The sequence below is a fragment of the Rutilus rutilus genome, assembly GCF_951802725.1.
Source record: "Rutilus rutilus genome assembly, chromosome: 1".
NCBI classification, from domain to species: Eukaryota; Metazoa; Chordata; class Actinopteri; order Cypriniformes; family Leuciscidae; genus Rutilus; species Rutilus rutilus.
In genome coordinates this window covers 65,105,622-65,124,579 of record NC_140209.1, presented here as the reverse complement: position 1 = coordinate 65,124,579, position 18,958 = coordinate 65,105,622, and the positions used below count along the sequence as shown (strand labels likewise).

Sequence of the window (18,958 nt, the reverse complement as noted above, 5' to 3'; positions counted from 1 at the left end):
AGCCGATCTTGAGAGTCTCAAGCAGGAGTTAAACATCTCTATGGAGGATGCAGATCGGTGGGTGTGTGATGGCAAGCAATGGGCAGCCACTGGTGTGTAATATAGTCGCTGGTGTATACATTTCCATATATATTTGTCTACATTTTTGCAGTGATACTGTGTTTTCTGTAATGGTCGACTTTGCTTATTTCTGGTTTTCAAGAGAGACACAGGACTCACAGTAGCAGGAAGAGCTCCAGAGTGAAATCCATGAGATTATTTATTCCATCCGAAGAAAGAAGCATGATCTGTGTCGACAAAATGGTATTTGATACTACATCACTCAACTTGCATTTTGTAATTGTTATTTTTTTTCTAATATATATATTTTTTAAACTTACAGACAGCAACCAAACAAGGCAACGCAAACGGAGAAGACTTGGTGAGCTCAAAAAGACACTCAGTGACAGAATGGAGAAATAAACCTTGGGAGAACCCAGGCTCAGTCGCTCAGTTCTCCTCTGGCCAACCAGCGAACAGTGTGTGATTATGATCCAGGCAGCGTTACAGGTCAGAGGTCAGATTGTTCTTCGAAGAAGAAGAAGGTAAAGGACTAGACTCAGAGGAGATGAAGACAGGATGAGAAGCCGAGGAGGGAGATGCAGGAGGAAGAGTGTCAGACTCAGGGCTGAGCAGAGATGAAGACTCTGATGCTGGGTCTGCTGATCGAGTCTCTGCACACATAAAAAAATAAAAACTGCTGGAATACACTATACAACTTGCAGCCTCTGTTCTGGGCACAATAAACTAAAATACATGTGCCTCATTGCTTAGGAAACACATAACCAAATAAAACAATATGGGCCGGTTTCACATACAGGGCTTATATTAAGCCAGGATTAAGCCTTACACCATGTCCTAACCAGACGCGATGCGATAAGATTCCAGCGACAAGCAATTTGCCTGTCCACACTATAAGCGACGCGACTGTGAGATGCGTCAAAATCAATCTAAACCCACAGCCAATCAGAACAGCATGTGGGCAGGAAAAAGTCTCACTATTTTTAGGGCCACAAATGGAAGCAAGTGGAGTGGGAGCCATGCAAACTCTGGTATGTACGACTTCTCATGGGTAACACATAGTCAATTAATTTTAACATGCACAAACTATTGACATATGTTAGGTAAGATTAAAGTAAGATGTGTCTATATAGTTCATAAATATATTATTATAACCAACACAAAGTGTCTTAATAAGGTGTTGGGCTACTACGTGCCACCAGAAGAGTTTCATGTTCTTTGGCATAGATTCTCTAAGTCTCTGAAATCTGGGGAGCTTCATTCGTCCAAAATACAGTATATGCTTTCATTTGGTGTTTTGATGACGGTGGTGTCCAAAACCATAACAGCTTCAGTCCAAAAAGTTGTTATGGTGGCTCTTGGTGGCCCAACACTTTACTAAGACACTTTATTTAGTTTTTTCTCTTAATTAATTTCTTTTTTTTTCTTGATTAAGATGTTATGCCCAAACTACACGGCCTGCATTATGTGAAAGTCATATATATATATTTGAAGCTTCAAGAGAGAAGCAAAGGAGACATGACCTGTTGCCGTAAGGCTAACGCAATTTAAGACTCAAAACTTTGAATTCCACTGTTACCTTGCGGATGGCTTATCTGTAGTTACATTGGAGCTCATTTTTATTTAAGTTTCTGAAAAGTAATGTAATCGGTGACATTTTTCATTTTAGGACCTCATTCTCATAAATCTAATATACAGAGATATAGAAATTGTCTGTTATAACATTACTGCCTTACTTAAAGGGATAGTTCACCCAAAAATGAAAATTCTGTCATTGTTTACTATCAAACAGATCTCGGTCCCCATTGACTTCCATAGTAGGAAAAAAAATATACTATTGTAGTCAATGGGGACCGAGATCTGTTTTATTACAAACATTCTTCCAAATATCTTCCTTTGTGTTCAGCAGAACAAAGAAACTCATACAGGTTTGGAACAACTTGAGGGAGAGTAAATGATGACAGAATTGTCATTTTTGGGTGAACTATCCCTTTAATAACTGGATCGATATATTTAGTGTCAGCTTGTGATCTTCATTTGTCACATATGTTGTCTTACAGTAAATGTGGACTTCACATTCCTCATTTTTGAGTTACACAAAAAAATTTTTTTTGATTTGTTTAAATAGAATTGTCTCTAAAACTGAGCAGTTGGCCTAAGTATAGATAAACCTACCAAAAATGTAAAACACTTATTATTGTGAGTATTGTGCACACCAAACAGTGATTCATGTCAGAAACATAACAGATTATAGGATTTTATTGTCTTAAAATAACAATTAAGGCTTTCCTTGCATTGTAGTTGACTAGCATTAGCCTACTGTGATGTAATGAAACCCCACTAAAACACAGCGATTGGAAAACAGCTACAGGGGTCTTAATGTGTGTCTTTGTGTCTACAGTTCATCTGCAGAACCAAAACATCTCATTGCATATTTCCTTATTGTGTTACAGTGGAAAGAAGTGGCCATTGGAGTGGGTGGCGGATATGGACACTTGTTAGTGATCCCATCAGGTTCCCAAGAAGGTGCTGGAGCACTGTTATGTTTTTCTTTCTTTCTTTCTTTCTTTCTTTCTTTCTTTCTTTCTTTCTTTCTTTCTTTCTTTCTTTCTTTCTTTCTTTCTCTCTTTCTTTCTTTCTTTCTTTCTTTCTCTCTTTCTTTCTTTCTTTCTTTCTCTCTCTCTTTCTTTCTTTCTTTCTTTCTTTCTTTCTTTCTTTCTTTCTCTCTCTCTCTCTCTTTCTTTCTTTCTTTCTTTCTCTCTTTCTTTCTTTCTTTCTTTCTTTCTTTCTTTCTTTCTTTCTTTCTTTCTCTCTTTCTTTCTTTCTTTCTTTCTTTCTCTTTCTTTCTTTATTTCTTTCTTTCTTTCTCTCTTTCTTTCTTTCTTTCTTTCTTTCTTTCTCTCTTTCTTTCTTTCTTTCTTTCTTTCTTTCTTTCTTTCTTTCTTTCTTTCTTTCTTTCTTTCTTTCTCTCTCTCTCTCTCTTTCTTTCTTTCTCTCTTTCTTTCTTTCTTTCTTTCTCTCTTTCTTTCTTTCTTTCTTTCTTTCTTTCTTTCTTTCTTTCTTTCTTCTTACTGTTGTGAATAAACGCTTCTTGCGACTGGACCCTTTCATTCAATTGCACTCCAATTATTGTCCGTTTTGAGTGGCTTTAGTTATGATTTGTCGTTGTTTACTGTGCTTTCATCAATAAAACATTGAGGAATGAATTTGTTCTTTATTTCCAGATACACTATTTATTGAATTGTACACTTCATTATATGAGCATCCAAGACAACATAAAATATATATGGAATTTATTCAGAGAATAGTTTTATAAAAAAATAAACATTCGTAGCTTTTGGTCCTTAACTTTTCTCTATATAGAAACCATACTGTCTCTCCTATGAATAACACATGATGTTCTGTCAGTGTTGGGCTATCGAAACATATCAATCATCCACACTAATTAATTGATCACATATTTTGCCTACACATTTCATCTGTCAAACAGTGGAAATGCCTTCGCATACAGCACCATGATTATAAATGGCAACCTGTTATACAACTATACAAAGCTTTTTTACATAATGATTGACAAATTTGGGAAATAACAAATACATGTTTTAAATATATGTAAAACTACATTACATAATGTGTTGAGTAATTGTACCATAATTAAGAATAATGTGAACTGTTGCAAGTCCTACCAATCACATTGTGAAGTTTTGTTCAATAAAAATGGTTTTGGTCTCATAAAGCATTGTACATATGTGTTGTGTCATTATGACATACATTTTGTGACTTTACTTTTGTCCTGGATGGAGCTGTCCCTGGATTCCCCTTCCTCTTCAGATGGCACTGTTATTACAACAGTGTATAGATTACTTTTACTAAGATTACTGCAAACAGATGTCTTTCATTAACAAGGTAATGTACAGGATTACATGTATAATCTTAGAAATCACATTACAGTTACTATTGTAATCAAATTATCTTTACTTCAGTTACTTGAGCACTGGACTTTAGAAATATATCATGAGAGCTGAGGTGTCTTTTGGTCAAGGACCAGGTTTTAATATGTGTTGTTTTTTTTGTTGTTTTTTGTGAAACTGACCCTGAATCAGACCTCATGATCTGGTATCTTGCTCTGCTTGTGGTATAGGCTGGTGTGAGATTTCAAAGTAACACAAAAGTCATTAGTAAATCTAATTGCTGTATTGCTCTTGCAATGGGAAGTGTAATATAATTACATATGTAAGGTAAATTAGATGACGGTTGAAGTCACTTAGCCATATGACCACAGCATAAAAACACTTAATTATGAACTATAAAAGTATGAGATGGGAGGATGGACACTGGATATCTATAATGATTTTTAATGTAACTCACCTCTGTATTTTAATTCATATTGAATCAGATCACTCTGAAACACTTTATCAGGTTAGGGTTTGTGAAAAAGAAACGTTCCAAGAGGCCCACAGTGACATCTGTGATTCAAATAAGTCAAAATAAACATTTCATTAATGAATTTGGCAACTGTGTCCAACAAATACATTTTATTTAACATTTATACATTAGACCACTTCATGTGTCTTTGAAATGCATGCATGACACAAGGGCTGAGTGGGCAGAGTGAAATTTTTTATTTTGTCATATGATTAAACCAAACACATCACTGGAAAGGTCTTGATCAGCCGAGTAACAGCATTGCAATCAGAAGGCTGTACCTGGCTCCTGCTTTGAAATATTGACCTCTGAACTTTGACATTGATGCATTTTGTGAGTCTTATAATTCAGCAACTGAATGGGCTACAATGATGAAACCAACTGTTATATAAAGCTCTTGAACTCTTCCATCATAAGGGCTACCGTTTGGTGCAATCACCAATAGGGGACATCACCAAAAATTGTAAAAACTGAATCTCACCTAGTTATTATTTATAATTTAAAATTTTGACCAAACTACTGTGTTTTACATCCACCCATACCCATGAGTGCACTCTTAGTTTAATAGTCCAGACATCCATTTACATGTTTTAGTAATTTACAAAAATAAAACTACAATTCCCTGTTGCAGCAGATTACAACGTGATAGACAGCCCGTTAAATATGTAGTTCTTCTGGTTGGCAAACTAGGGTTGTAAGTAAGTAGGGTTTCAAAAAGAACTATAGTATAAAGTAACTTCCTAACAGACATGCTACTGCAAAAGCATAATACGTGTTGTATTAATTCAGACAAAAAACATCATCTTGTGGTTATTATTATTAGCTAAAACTGCTTGTTTCGGGAGATTCATATTAGTTGCTAAGGTAACCGTTATGACGCAGGCGCGTCACCTGACCACAGAAACGGAAGAAGTAAAAAAAAATACAAAAAAAAATAAAACATGTTAGGTAAAGAAATATGAATAACTGATATTGCCAACAAATAATTAAAAAATATGTCATCCTTTATTAAAATTTGTGTTTTCATGTTGAAATGAAGGCACTTTTCGCTGCCATTTTGGAGAGGCAGGGTACACTCTGACTGGACTTGTCGCCAATCCATCACACAACCACTCACACTCCCATTCACACCTAGGGCAATTTTAGAGTCTCCAATGAACCTATTCTATTCGGTTTCTTTATGTTAAATATTTTCAACTTATGTTTTTATACAGAAAATAATGATAAAAATAACATTATTTACATATCACTTTTTATTTTATTTTATGTAGGCCTAAAGAACAAAGTGATATGTGATACAAAGACCACAAGGACATTCATACATACATATATGTATGTATAAAATGGTAGACATGAATTAAAGCAAATAGCCTATAATTGTAAGCTGATATTTACAACACCAGTTGTCTAGTGTTAATTCTTGTATCCAGAGCAAAGTTATTCAGCAGGATAATGAAAAACGTATCTTATTTATGGCTATAATTTAGTATTTACTAATTAATACAACACATAACTGTATACCTACTTGACAATTAGCATGTGAAAATTTTATTTTGTGCGATTACACACCCTGTGTAATATACCCTGTGAACAACTGGCATACAATGTTAAGATGAAAATGAAAAATCAGTAATTTAACATCTTATTTTCAAGAAGACAAATCAGCATGAACTAGTTTGCATGCATGTACAACATATGTTTATAGTTACCTGAAGTAATGCCATGGTAAATGAGTTCCTTTTCTTGGCAAGATAACAGCAGCAATAACAACAGGAAATACTACACTTAAGACTCAACTATGGGTATTGATCAGTCATTTCTGGAAAGTATTTAATGTAGTGACATGTACAGTAAATGGTTCATTCCAAAAGTATCCACAATCACTGTGAATAAAACAATCAAACTATTACTGTAAGTGTAACATTTTTGTACAGTAAAGGTCATTATGTTGACAAGATGAGATGGGCAAAGCTTGGGGAAGTCACCACTGCAAGAGGCTGGAGTCATTCGCAAGCTCTAGCACCACAGTTGACAGTAGAGATAGTCCATGTAACATCGGAGGTGAAACTTAAAAACCGACCTGCTGTTTGTGAACTGAGGTAACAATAGTCCAAAATAAAAGCACTGTATAAGACATCCATTACACTTTTCCTTGAAACACACCTGCAGTCCAGTCATAATTGACACGCACGCAGTCTAAATGTATCCGACCAGTTAAGCACTCATTTACACTGCCTCAAAATCACTGTCATCTGAACTCTCAAAATCAACTTCTTCATGGTCCTCTGGTATCTCCTCGGGCCCATCCTCCAGCAGAGAAGCAGCATTTGGTCCTAAAGCCAGGCTGTCACTTGAGCAAACGACTTGGAACTTCTCCTCTACATCTGCAAGCCTTTTCTGAAGACACAGGAGCCCGCGATGACCCTCTTCACTTAAACTGCCTAGAAGGAAAAATTAAAAGCGAGGCATGACAACACTTCCATTGTTGTTGAGCTATTCATTAACTGACTTTACTAAAGAACTTACAGACCATTTAGATCCAGCCACAAGGAATCCATAATGTAACACTTGAGGATCTCAAAATGAGTGAGGTTATAGGATCCCCAAAAGCATTACAGCAAGAATGTAATAAAAGTTATAGCATCTTACCACTGTTTCTGCCAGAAGACATTTCTGATATCATTGTCCTAATGTTTCTAGCCAGCTCTCTGAGATAGGTGCAGTGCTGTCTCATCTCCCTCATCACAATGATCTTTTCCTCTTGAAGCCGCACTTTTCACATGTACACATCAAAAATCTTCTTCTTGGTGAGGATGTTGCTGGATTCTGAAGTCACACAAATAACATCCCTTCAATACAAATTTGACCTGTACAGTCTAAACAGCAGGCAAAACACAAGTAGTGTATGGACATCCCATATACTGGTGCAGAGTGCAAAAATGTAATAGAAATTTAATCAGATGAAATGTGGCATATGTTTACAGTAGCATATACAACATATCATTAATTTGCTTAATCACACAGACAGACACACACACACACACATAGACCCACGGCCATATTAGACTGTCTCCCCACGGAGAAACCGCTCTCCACCTTCTCCTCAGCGATGCGCTCCTCATCTGGCACCTGCTCATTGTAGAGCTTGATTGTTTGCAGGAGTTTTCTCTTCTCTTCCCACAATTTTCTTGTCGAATTTTGTTGCTGTCTAAATTTTTTTTTAAAACATGATGTACAAGCATGTGTATACAGATATCAGAAAGTTACATGAAATACTTATAACTGACTTAAGAATTAATACATCAAAATGTAAAAAAAAATCTAATGACTTAAAAGGCATAATAGGCCTAATATCTGTACAATTAAAAAGAAGACATTTTAAAATTAAGGACCTAAAAACACTATAATACAAAAACAATCCAGATAAGACATCTGCAAGTAATAAAAAAGACACAAATATTAGATGAGTTTTCAACACACCAGTGTGATTATAAAGGCTGGCTTGTTTTTGATGAACACCAAGAAACATTTGTTCAGTTGATTTCTGAAGGTTATGTTGGTCATCACATCTGGTACCTACAGAATCTTAAAGCAACAACAATAATACAAGTAAATTATTATGATGTCTTGCAAGTTCAAGTTTATTTAGAGCCCCAAATCACATCAGTGTTAACAGTGTCAAAGGAGTTTACAAGCCCACAAGTTTATAGCAAACAAAAACAGGACAGCGCCCCCTTACTTAATCCTTATGCATGGCAAAGATTCTCACTTCTACAATTGCAGTATTATTAGTAAACTACTTAGAAGAATGTCCATAAAATACTGTACCGTCAGTAGCCCACTGTCTGACATCATGTACCCACTGATGCACGATGTTCTCAGGACACCCCAGTTCACTGCTCAAATCCTCCAGTTTCTGAGACTCAGCCTCAGCCTTTTTCAAAGTCTGGTGTAAAAAAAAAAGATTTTTGACTTTGCAATCTTAAAAAGTGAGGAAAATCATGAAAAGCGCTGTATATATAACTCAGACATAACATAATAGCTTGATGTATCTGCTGGATAGTGCAAGATGAAGGCCTTCCAACTTCCGTCGGTTCCACCCAATAGCATGGACAGTTCGCATGTCATTCCTGGCTTTAAACAACAAAATGATGTGATGGAGGAAAAGTGCCATTTATGCTCATGGTATTTCAGTTCATCCACGCATTGACAATTGATTTTTAATTTAAGAGAGATGTAATGCAGTTTTATTAATGTACTGTATATTAGAATATTTACAGCTGTATATTTGCTATGTTATATAATATTCGTAATCTCAGTACAAAGTATTAGACAGTTAGAATAAAAAGACATAAAAGACAGGTTTCCTAAAATAATATAAATCAGCAATAATTAGCAGATTTTGTCATGTACTTGGTTTTGAGGGCACAACGAGACAGGCAGCTGTTGACCATTTCCACCTCCTCCCCTGCAGTTGTGCCGCACCTTCATGATTTTTGCCACTCCAGATTATCTTACAAATCAGCATGGCACTTAAATTATAGTCATATACAGTGTATTATATAAGTAAATTTTTTTTTAATGGTATGATAAAGAATATGCAGTACCTCACACTTGGTTGAATGAGCCTTGGCATGCGTGACAGAAAGTAATGGTCTCATCTGCAGTAAAGGTCTGAGGTCCAGCATGGAGACGGCCAACTTCTCAAGGTAAGGCCAATACTTGCAAGCAATATCTGTGCAACAGAACTGTCCGTTTGTGGCTGCTTGAGCTCCTTCTGCAGGTACAGCGGATAAGCAAATATTTCCCCCCTGTACATGTTAAGAGCCTTGAGTAGCACTCCATGTCTGCAAACAACCACCTCAAGGCCCTCTTCATCCAGTTTGCTTGCTCTTCTGGCCGTCTCACGTGCAGCAGACCACTGACTGGCTCCACAGATCCCTTTGCCGGCAGTCTGCGTGACACAATAATTCTGGTTAAAACTGAAAGTTGCTATTTTTTCCTAACTAGTTACTTCATCCATCAGGATGAGTCAGGTTACATCACACCAACGGGCATCTTTGTAATGATCGGTGACAATAAAGGTTTGCTTTCTAACTAACTACTACTAAAGAGGAGCTTCAGAAAATGCATCTTCCACTTTCTCTACTCTAGCTACACAAACTAGTTGAAAGGCAGGGTGACAAACTGCATGCATAGTCACTATCTCTTGCAGAGATCTGCTGTTACATAATTAATGACTAAACTAGCCACTTTGGATGCCACCACACCTACCATATCTAATTTAAACCTCAACACAAGATTGCTTGAAAGAGTGCACCATGCTCAAAGTGCTAGTAACAAACTAAGTGTATTATATAAGCTTATACCAACTAGGGATACATTATCTATTTAATAAAACAACAATCATACATTGCAAATTTCGGATATAAATCAAAGGTGCAAAAAACTACATATTTTACTAACACTTTTCATTTTACTCCTGATCTCATCAACAAAATGGTGTACATCGGTGTCCTTGGCAATGAAGGTGCCATCAAAATAGGGTTCCTCTGACCTAGATAGAATAAGAAAAATATATATGTTCAGTGTCAGACATTATATGTTCTGTTAATTTTACATTAAGTAAAACAACTACAAGTGTAAAACAACTAACCCTTTTGACTGCCGAAACCGGTACACTTTTCTGTTGCCATCTGCACAAAGAGCAAGCATGTTGGGTGTACATGCCGGGCAGGTGAAGTGCTCTACACTGGCCATTTCTTCACACTCGTACTGGCAGATTGTGTATCCCATGAAGCTTCTTTGGAATACGTCTCCATGTATTTTCCCAGCCTGTACATTCGATTAGTAAAGAGTAAAATGAATAGCTACACTAATATTCTCTCATCTCTACTTGAGGCAACTTTGATCTACACTGATCTCACCCTTCCAAAGAGACAGGTCCTCCTCTCCAACATCCGCAAAAAACCTTGTCTCGATAAACCTGGTGCAACAGTTTTCATTTCTTCAAATGAGCTGAAGACATCTACCGAAAACAGCGTGTCAGCATTCACAGATGCCGGCCAATACCCACTGCTTATTATTAATCTGCACAGCAAGTTTGGCAAGTGCAAATCATACCGACCTAAAATCAAAAAGAAGAACATTGTAACACACAAGGGGACAAGAATAAATAAAAATATAAAGCATAATTCATACCATTTATGCAAACCAAAATGATTGCTCTGCCAGCTGATTCTGTGACGTTTGAAGGGTCGCAAGTACATAACTGGACAGGTCTCACTGTAGGCAATAAACATACTGAAAAGAGAAGTTAAATAATTAGTGAGAAAGCATTAAAACTATGTCCAATTAAGATAATAAAAGTAAAAAAATTAAAAAGAATAAAACTTTAATCACTTTGTCGAAAAGGTTCAGAACACTACCTTGATTGACCAGTGTATATTTGCCCTCTTTTTGTACACAGCACACTGTTGGCTCAATGGGCTTGTAAATTCCCTCAATGCAGGACTCCCTGTTATGGAGGGTGAGTTTTGTGTGTGTGTGTGTGTGTGTGTGTGTATGTCACAATCCATACACAGCCACTCTTGGGGCATGCAGTCTCTGCAGCGAATGACGGCAGGAGATGTGCAGTGGCTGCAGTTATTTTCTGGAGCCACATTGCAGGACAGCAAGCAGTTGATGTGATGGGACCTTGCTTTCCGCCACTCATCTTGGGCTACAGATTGGCGCAAGCACCATGATGTGGATGTCGAAGGATACTTGCTGGTGCCTTGAACATCTGCTGAGGTCAGAATGTCCTGCAGTTTCTGCATCTCACTGTCTAAAAGACAGAAATAAGAAAATAATCATTCCTTTCATGCTTATTGCTAACTTGCTTAATTACAGTAAGGTCAGGTGTCATCTTACCAAATGAGTGTTGAGAGCAGTTTGATTGGGCAACTGTGGGAACCTCCTCAGATGACTCAAAAGGAGTAGTGCCCTCACTGCCAACAACGGAAACAACTGAATAGGTAGAAAGGAACGAGATAACAATTTTCATGTCTTACAAGCATATAATACAGAGTTCATTAGTGACTTAAGGCTATAATAGGCTAATTGACATGTCTGACAATTCCATTAATCTCTAAAAGTTTTTTCCCCTCATTATCTGGACATAATCTTGAACTGTTAGCAGCATGAACCTGACACCGATTGCTTCACTTCCACTTCATTTCTTTGGAATTGCTTAGCATTACAGTGAAGTCAATAACATAAGTAACACATCCACCACCATGTTGTGTTTCTGATGGCACAGTTTAACATACAGTATTCAAAGGAAAATTATTAAAAACCGGAAACAGAAATCCTTTTAAGTTTTACCATGGAAAAAAATAAATAAAGGAAAAAGCTGTGCACTGGAAGCCCCTCGGGTTGGTGGTCTATGTTTCAAAAGTGACACAAAACCATATTTATGTTACCTAACAAATAGCAAGCTGAATTCTGTATACAATGGGCACAAGTTATATTTAGTTAAGAAAGATTGGGTGGGTAATCACAAATAATCCTGGAAGACATGGACTACCTGTAGCTGAAGCACGTTTTCGTGTCTCTCCACTTCTGCTTCTTTTTAGCAGTGGACGTCCTTCAGCATCTCTCTCCACCCATCGGACATTACATTTACTGCCTTTAGCAGATGGTGCTTTGCCCTTCGCTTCCTTTGCCTTGCATGGCAGAAAGTGAGCACTGTATGATAACACTGAAATACAGCCAACTCTTGAGCAGTTCATTCAAATTTTGCTCTCTAATTCCCACTCTTTAGTATTATTACCAATACTGGAAGATCACGGTCTCACAAAAAACCCTCACTTTGGTTTGAGCAAGAAGCATGTCTGCAATGAAAATAGCATCATCTGCTCTCCCTCTGTCTGGCTGAGCAGCCATTTCACAGATACTATACTGGAAAGGAAGATAAAAACACGGTCAGACAAAAAGAATTGAGGACAGAGTATAGACTATATACAACTACATTTCTAAAAATGTTTTGGACAGTGAGAGAGAGAGTAATGTGAAAGAAAAATAAAGAATAGAGTAACAATACTTACTTGAAGACAGTGAAGCTTTAGAAGAAAGAAATGGAGATAGCGAGAGAGAGAGAGAGAGAGAGAGAGATAGAGAGAGAATTAGAAATAGAGAGAGTGTGAGAGAGAGAGCGGTAGTAAGAGGAGTATAGGAGTGGCTCTTAAAAGAGCCGTTGGTTTTCTTATAAAGAGATGCAGGTGGCGGTAACAGGGAAGGATGCTGGGTAAAAACAGGAGCTGTTGGACAAAGGAAAACAAAAACAGTTAATTCTCTTGCAGCAAGGCTTCCTGGATTTGTCATATTATAAAGTAGTAAAGTAGTATAAAGTAGTAAAACCATTGTTATTTTTTAACCTCCTGAGACCCGAGAGCTTGCCTGGTGTGCATTTTATAATTGTTCTTGCTATTTGGGATAAGTTGGACCTAATAAGTATAATAACTAAAATTTGTTTTTGTACTGGAAGTAGTTTTTGCAGAAAATTATGTCCTCATGCGAGGACAGTGGGTCTATGTTTTACCATATGATGTCCTCATGCGAGGACAGTGGGTCTATGTTTTACCATATGATGTCCTCATGCGAGGACAGTGGGTCTATAATTTACCATTTTACTAGCAATTATGTGAAGTGTCAGTACAAATGAAGTGATAAACACTTGACAAAATCTGATTTTTATAATAGTACTGGTAATGGCCAGCAGGGAGCAGTAGAAGGCCCCTTATTGGCTCACTTTCATTTTGAAATTCTTGATTTTTACCAGTTTTCTGCACTAAAGCAAACCAGTTTTTCCATGTTAACTCAATAATTCATGCTTACACACACACACACACACACACACACACACACACACACACACACACACACACACACACACACACACACACACACACACACACACACACACACACACACACACACACACACACACACACACACACACACACACACACACACACACACACACACACACACACACACACACACACACACACACACAGACAAATGTTGTTTTTTCAATGCTATTGCGATCCGTCTAAAAATTCCCAAGTTTAGCTAACCACATGGTAGAATAAATAACGTAATATAGTCCCAATGTCCTCAAACGAGTGCTTCACATTTACTGATGTCCTGGAGTGCTACTATTACTAAAATATGTCAAATTTTAATCCCCATATGATGATGGAGACAGTATTGTACATAAATACATTTGTTTCATTCATATAATTTGAATAGATTTTTTACCTGGGTCATTTTTCTTTCGGGAAGTGTTTTGCTGATATTTTGCTGATTTTCCAGCCATTTTCTTCTCACTGACATTGGTGTAATGTTGTTATATCACCACAAGATGGTGTGGGCAGTGTCCCTAAATGTGGCCAACATGTCTAAGATTTACAAATTTGACTATCATTGTGTCAAGAGGCAAAAATGTAATGTCCTCATATGAGGACACAGGGTCTCAGGAGGAAAGGACTGCCACTGTTGTACCCTGTTGTATCTGTTTCCCATTTGAATATGTTAAAATGTAATTTATTCCTGTGATCAAAGCTAAATTTTCAGCATCATAATTACTAGGACAGCATTTACATGAAATATATATAATATATTCTACAAATATTATTTGTGTAACAATGTAAAAGCCTTTACTGTCACGTTTAATCAATTTAATGCATACTTTATGAATAAAATAAATTCGTGCTAAATAAATAAAATTACTGTTTTAAAAAAAAAACACCTTAGGATCGATATTTTTTATGTGTGGATCATTTAGAATAGATACAACATCAGTAACGTTTAGGCCTATCGATATTTCAGGATCGAAATTCGCGCATATATTATCATCATCATCATCATCATCATCATCATCATCAACAAGCAGCGGGGTTGATCTAAAGTTACTTCCCATCGACCATAACAACTTTTGATAATGTTAACCCTTTAGAACCTGAAGCTAAAATAGGTGTTTTTCACATAATTAGATTTTTTTACTGTAAAATTCTAAAACAATGTGCTATCTTCATGTGCAAGGTGTCATCTTTTTCATAAAAAGATAAGCTTTCAACAAATTACAGTTATTGACCATTATTGTGTGTGGTGAGATTGTAAATAGAATTTAAATAGACAAAAATAAAAAAAACGAGAATAAATTTACTGATTTTTATTTAGAAAAAAACAGAAAAAATCATGAACGAAAGAAACTAACACTTTAAAGTTGAAAAATGAACTATAATACATATATACAAGTCTTTTTGTGACATTGGGATGCACAGTTTTCATTTAGGACACTTTTTTTCATTCACGCACACATAAAAATGCACGCATTCATAGGCACGCGCAAATACACATGCACTCACTACATGCTTAGATGCGTGAAAGAGTAACGGCCATCCGCCTCCCAAATTTCATTAAAAATCATCCCAATCCCCTCTTCTGCTGTCTAACACTTCTTTCGCCATGTATTTGTTCGTTTCTTTCATTATTTTATGCAATCCAAAACACTCTAACCTGCCGCGCGTCGTTTCTCTCTGTTCAAATCCTTCCATCCCGCGCTGTTGTCATTTGCAGACGGGCATTAGACATTACCGTAATAAGCCGTATATTGGCGAAAAGCGCATGATGTCTACTTCCAGGAACTATTTGAATTATATTGATAGTGCAAACGGTTGAAGAGTTACAGTGAAATGAAAACAGTTTGGTTGGCTGTGTCGTCGACGACACGTCCGGTTTTAAAGGGTTAATATAACATAATATGCAGTCATTGCAGCTTTCTGTGATTAATTAATTAACGTTAGCCAATTAATATCAATGTCCATTAACGTTATTGACCACTGTAACGTTAACAGCACCATAGATTAAAAAGCTCCACAGTACACACACACACACACACACACACACACAAATATAACGTTAGGCTACAGCAAGGTTAGGATTTCTTAAATTACAGAACCATAACAAAAATGTATGGCTTTGACCTGACGCGGGAATTTTGGAGAATGCAATATATCGCTTCTCTCTTTGGTCCGTGGGGAGTTGTTGGCATTGAGGAAATCATCGCCCCCTGCTGGTACTCAACCTTCATTCATGCGTGTCATTTTCACGCCTAGAGGAGGCAAAGCGTGACATTGCGTCCCAATGTGCATACTATCCACCCTATCTGCCCTAAATAGTATTGACAATTACTAATGTCACCATTTAGGATGGATAGTATGCACATTGGGACGCAGGCATTGACACGCATCCGCTAGTGGACCATCGTGTGTATTACACGCTTTAGCGTGATACCCACAAAGTTCTCTATTCTGGTCATTCATTTTAGGAATCGAGTCAATCTTATGGAAAAACAAGGATGAAGCATTAAGATCAAAAGAAGAGGTGTATAGATTTTGATAAAAAATGTAAAACATGAGAAGAGATCGCAGAGGGGTCATTAGATAATGTATCATTAATATAGAGAGGAGATCCTCTTATTACTTTTTCTCTATAGGTTGAAAAAATAAGCAGAGTTTTTGTTCGCCAAACTCAAGCCATTTTGCTCTTGATCTAATGAATGCGCCCCTTGCTTTCTCTAAAAATAAATCATCCAGACTGCTTTGTAAAGAATAAAGAGATTCCTTGTCATCCTCTCCCGGGTTAGGATTCCTTAAAATCTCACTCATCTTTCTAATCAACTCTGTAATTTCCTTATTTCTATTCTTTCCTCACTCTATTCTTTCCAGATTTTATAGAAAATTTTCTACATTCGTATTTAAAAAGTTCCCATTTAGAAATGGCCGAGATATTAGTCCGAGATATCAGATTGTCCGCGATTTTCCTAACCCCGGACAATATGAGTCAGATAGTAAAAAAGAACAATTTAACTTCCAGTAACCAGGGGCTTCTTTTCTTCTCTGCTTAAAGTTTGTATCAGAAAAATTAATATCAACTGCTGCATGATCTGTAAAAAAGAATACACTGATTTTATTGATATCTAATCAATAAAATTGAGGCAACAGATTACAAGCAATATTATTAATTAAATGTAACAAATTAGAATTGAGTAATAATTAATCAAATTAATTCCTTAAAAGTTAACCATTTAAAATGAGTAAAATTTACAAAATATCTTTTATTGCCAACATTGAAGACACCATTATGGAGATCAGTGTGAGTTTTAGTTGGGCTCTTGACCCTTAAATTATTAACTTTAAGTTTTGTTTGGCTGCTGTACATGAGTTATAACAGTCAGATGAACAAATAGAAAAGGTGAACTGATGGTGTTGGTTGTGTTTTAACATAATCATTATTTCACAATCATTAGACCTGAATCAATGAACTCATATAGAGTCCAATTTATGAGTTAGGTTAACTTTATTAATTAATAAAGTTAACTTCTGCCTGTGATCATGCTCCTGTTTCTGCCAAGTAAAAAGGAAGAATTAAAGGTACGATGTTGATTGTGTTAGTAATGTAGGAAAAACAACAACATCATGAATATGAACATCTCATTCCATATCTTATAGCACGCACCTTTTAAGTACAGGGGATGAGATTGTAAGTTGAAAAATAAATAAATATTGAAAGTTAAAATACCTGGTCCCCTTAAGGGATGCTCTAACATGAACCGAGCAACATCAGCATTTTCTCCACCCTTGTCACTTCGGACACGAACAGGCAATCCATGACTCTGTACAGCCTCCAGAAAACACTGAAGCACCGTTGAGGCTTTGTTGTTAGTATTTGCTTGAAGACACATGATTTTCCTGCTATACATCAATTCCTCCATGGACAATTATTCGCCATCTAAAATGAGAACAGCAAAATAACAATTATTCCAAAGGAACAGTGTGTGTGTGTGTGTGTGTGTGTGTGTGTGTGTGTGTGTGTGTGTGTGTGTGTGTGTGTAACAACCAGATCTGGCATTGCAGGCCGAAGCTGTGAAGAGTTCAGCTCGGAGTCGAGCGAGAAGAAAGAGGATACGATTTTTAGTCAATGTGACTATTTTTCACGTGCATTAATAGATGTTTTGTGTCCATCACAGTGCATCACAGTACTGATTGTCTGTATTGGTTGTTTTTACAGCTGCTAGAAGCGAGACGGTGTGCTAGGTGAGGATGACCTAACTGGGAAAAAACTAAAATAATGAAAAAGGTTAGTTTACATTTTCGTTACACATAGCTCAAATATAACATTATAAAATATGTATAACCATTTGCATAATGATCAGTAAAAAAAAAAAGCACAATTACATGAAAAAAAAAAAAACATTTTCACAAATAAATGTCTTCCTAGTATAGTGCTGGAACAATACATTATAAAACGGACATTTCTTTTGGAACAAAGTTTGCTTTTAATTGATGGAAAAGAGAAACTGATCAACTAATGTACTACTATTAAAAAAATATGTACCATCATAAATAAAAGACACTGTATCCCAAATTGTGCCATCTATTAATTTGATTACTCATTTTAATTTCAATATTGAAAGTCTGTAAGACTTTTTGTTTCTAAACTTGTATTGTCTCCATGATGTACAGCTGAACAGTGGTTTGTTTGTTTATTTGTCGATTTGTTGAATTTGAAATTCTTTACATTATTGAATATTATGAAGTAAACAAAGACTTGCCTCACAAGCTCGTGATTTCCATCTATGTGCCAAAGTGACAGTGGCGAGGGAACGGAGTCGGGTCTTCTACACAGCAAAAACTCCAGTGTTAAATTAACACTCCTGGGAGTGTATATGAGTCCACACTGGCACACTCAAAAGTGTAAAGTGTTCAAATATGAGTGTTAAATTAACACTCAAGAGTGTTAAAGTTAATGAGATAATTAAGTGATTAATTTAGTGATGATTGAGCATTATTGAAGACACCTGATGTTAACAAGCAGAATCACTGAAGGAGAAAATCACTAATTGTAAGTTACCATTAAGGTGATGGGTGTTTGCTTTAGTTGGGCTCTTGACACTTATATGTTAACTTTAAATTGTGCTTGTCTGCTGTTATTGATTAATAACAGTCAGATGAACAAAGAGACAATGTGATCTGGTGGTGTTGGTTATGTTTTGACATAATCATGTTGTGATCTGTAAAACAAAACTTATTTAGATGGCTTAACTTGTTAGTTACAGCAGCTCTGTGATTCTACAGTACATGATTTTCAGTATTTTTCATATAATCCAAAAATATTTCATAAACATTGTTCTGATCAAAAGACTTTCAAATGAATTTATTTAGAAACACAGACATCAATAATCAGCCTGTGAATCTCAACAATGGTGACAATAATAAAGCATGTTGCAGTCGCTGCCACCAATCACAACTCATTAATGGCTCCCATCATGCATTGCGGTATGAATAAATTATGATCTGAATTGTCTGTGTAATTTACTTTTCCTAATTGAATATTCTGCTCGTCACCATTGTTGAGATGCATAGAC

General features: G+C 36.4%; 1 protein-coding gene and 2 long non-coding RNA genes across 3 annotated transcripts; all 3 read right to left on the bottom strand.

Annotated features, from left to right (window-relative positions):
• Positions 1-7,560: 7,560 nt before the first annotated feature.
• Positions 7,561-8,613, bottom strand: LOC311296644. Its single transcript, XR_014628648.1, has 3 exons — positions 8,314-8,613; positions 7,966-8,070; positions 7,561-7,693 (listed from the first exon to the last, which is right to left on the bottom strand). It is a non-coding gene; the product is annotated as an uncharacterized lncRNA (long non-coding RNA).
• A 187-nt stretch (positions 8,614-8,800) lies between these two features.
• Positions 8,801-11,043, bottom strand: LOC311296273 (uncharacterized protein). Its single transcript, XM_084417963.1, has 6 exons — positions 10,914-11,043; positions 10,687-10,788; positions 10,413-10,612; positions 10,142-10,320; positions 9,952-10,042; positions 8,801-9,439 (listed from the first exon to the last, which is right to left on the bottom strand). The coding sequence occupies exons 3-6, from the start codon at positions 10,488-10,490 to the stop codon at positions 9,143-9,145; spliced, it is 645 nt and encodes a 214-aa protein (XP_084274089.1). The 5' UTR covers positions 10,491-10,612; positions 10,687-10,788; positions 10,914-11,043; the 3' UTR covers positions 8,801-9,142.
• Positions 11,044-11,414: 371 nt separating this feature from the next.
• LOC311296757 lies at positions 11,415-12,416 on the bottom strand. The gene is made up of 3 exons (XR_014628697.1): positions 12,337-12,416; positions 12,053-12,191; positions 11,415-11,493 (listed from the first exon to the last, which is right to left on the bottom strand). It is a non-coding gene; the product is annotated as an uncharacterized lncRNA (long non-coding RNA).
• Positions 12,417-18,958: the final 6,542 nt, after the last annotated feature.

What these genes read in the sequence shown, in the direction of transcription:
- LOC311296273 (XM_084417963.1), bottom strand. Translation starts at nt 10,490, where the DNA reads ATGAAAACTGTTGCACCAGGTTTATCGAGACAAGGTTTTTTGCGGATG. An exon ending in GGACCTGTCTCTTTGGAAGG is followed by an intron (nt 10,321 to 10,412) that starts GTGAGATCAGTG and finishes TCGAATGTACAG; the next exon opens with GCTGGGAAAATACATGGAGA. An exon ending in TCAGGAGTAAAATGAAAAGT is followed by an intron (nt 9,440 to 9,951) that starts GTTAGTAAAATA and finishes TGTGTCACGCAG; the next exon opens with ACTGCCGGCAAAGGGATCTG.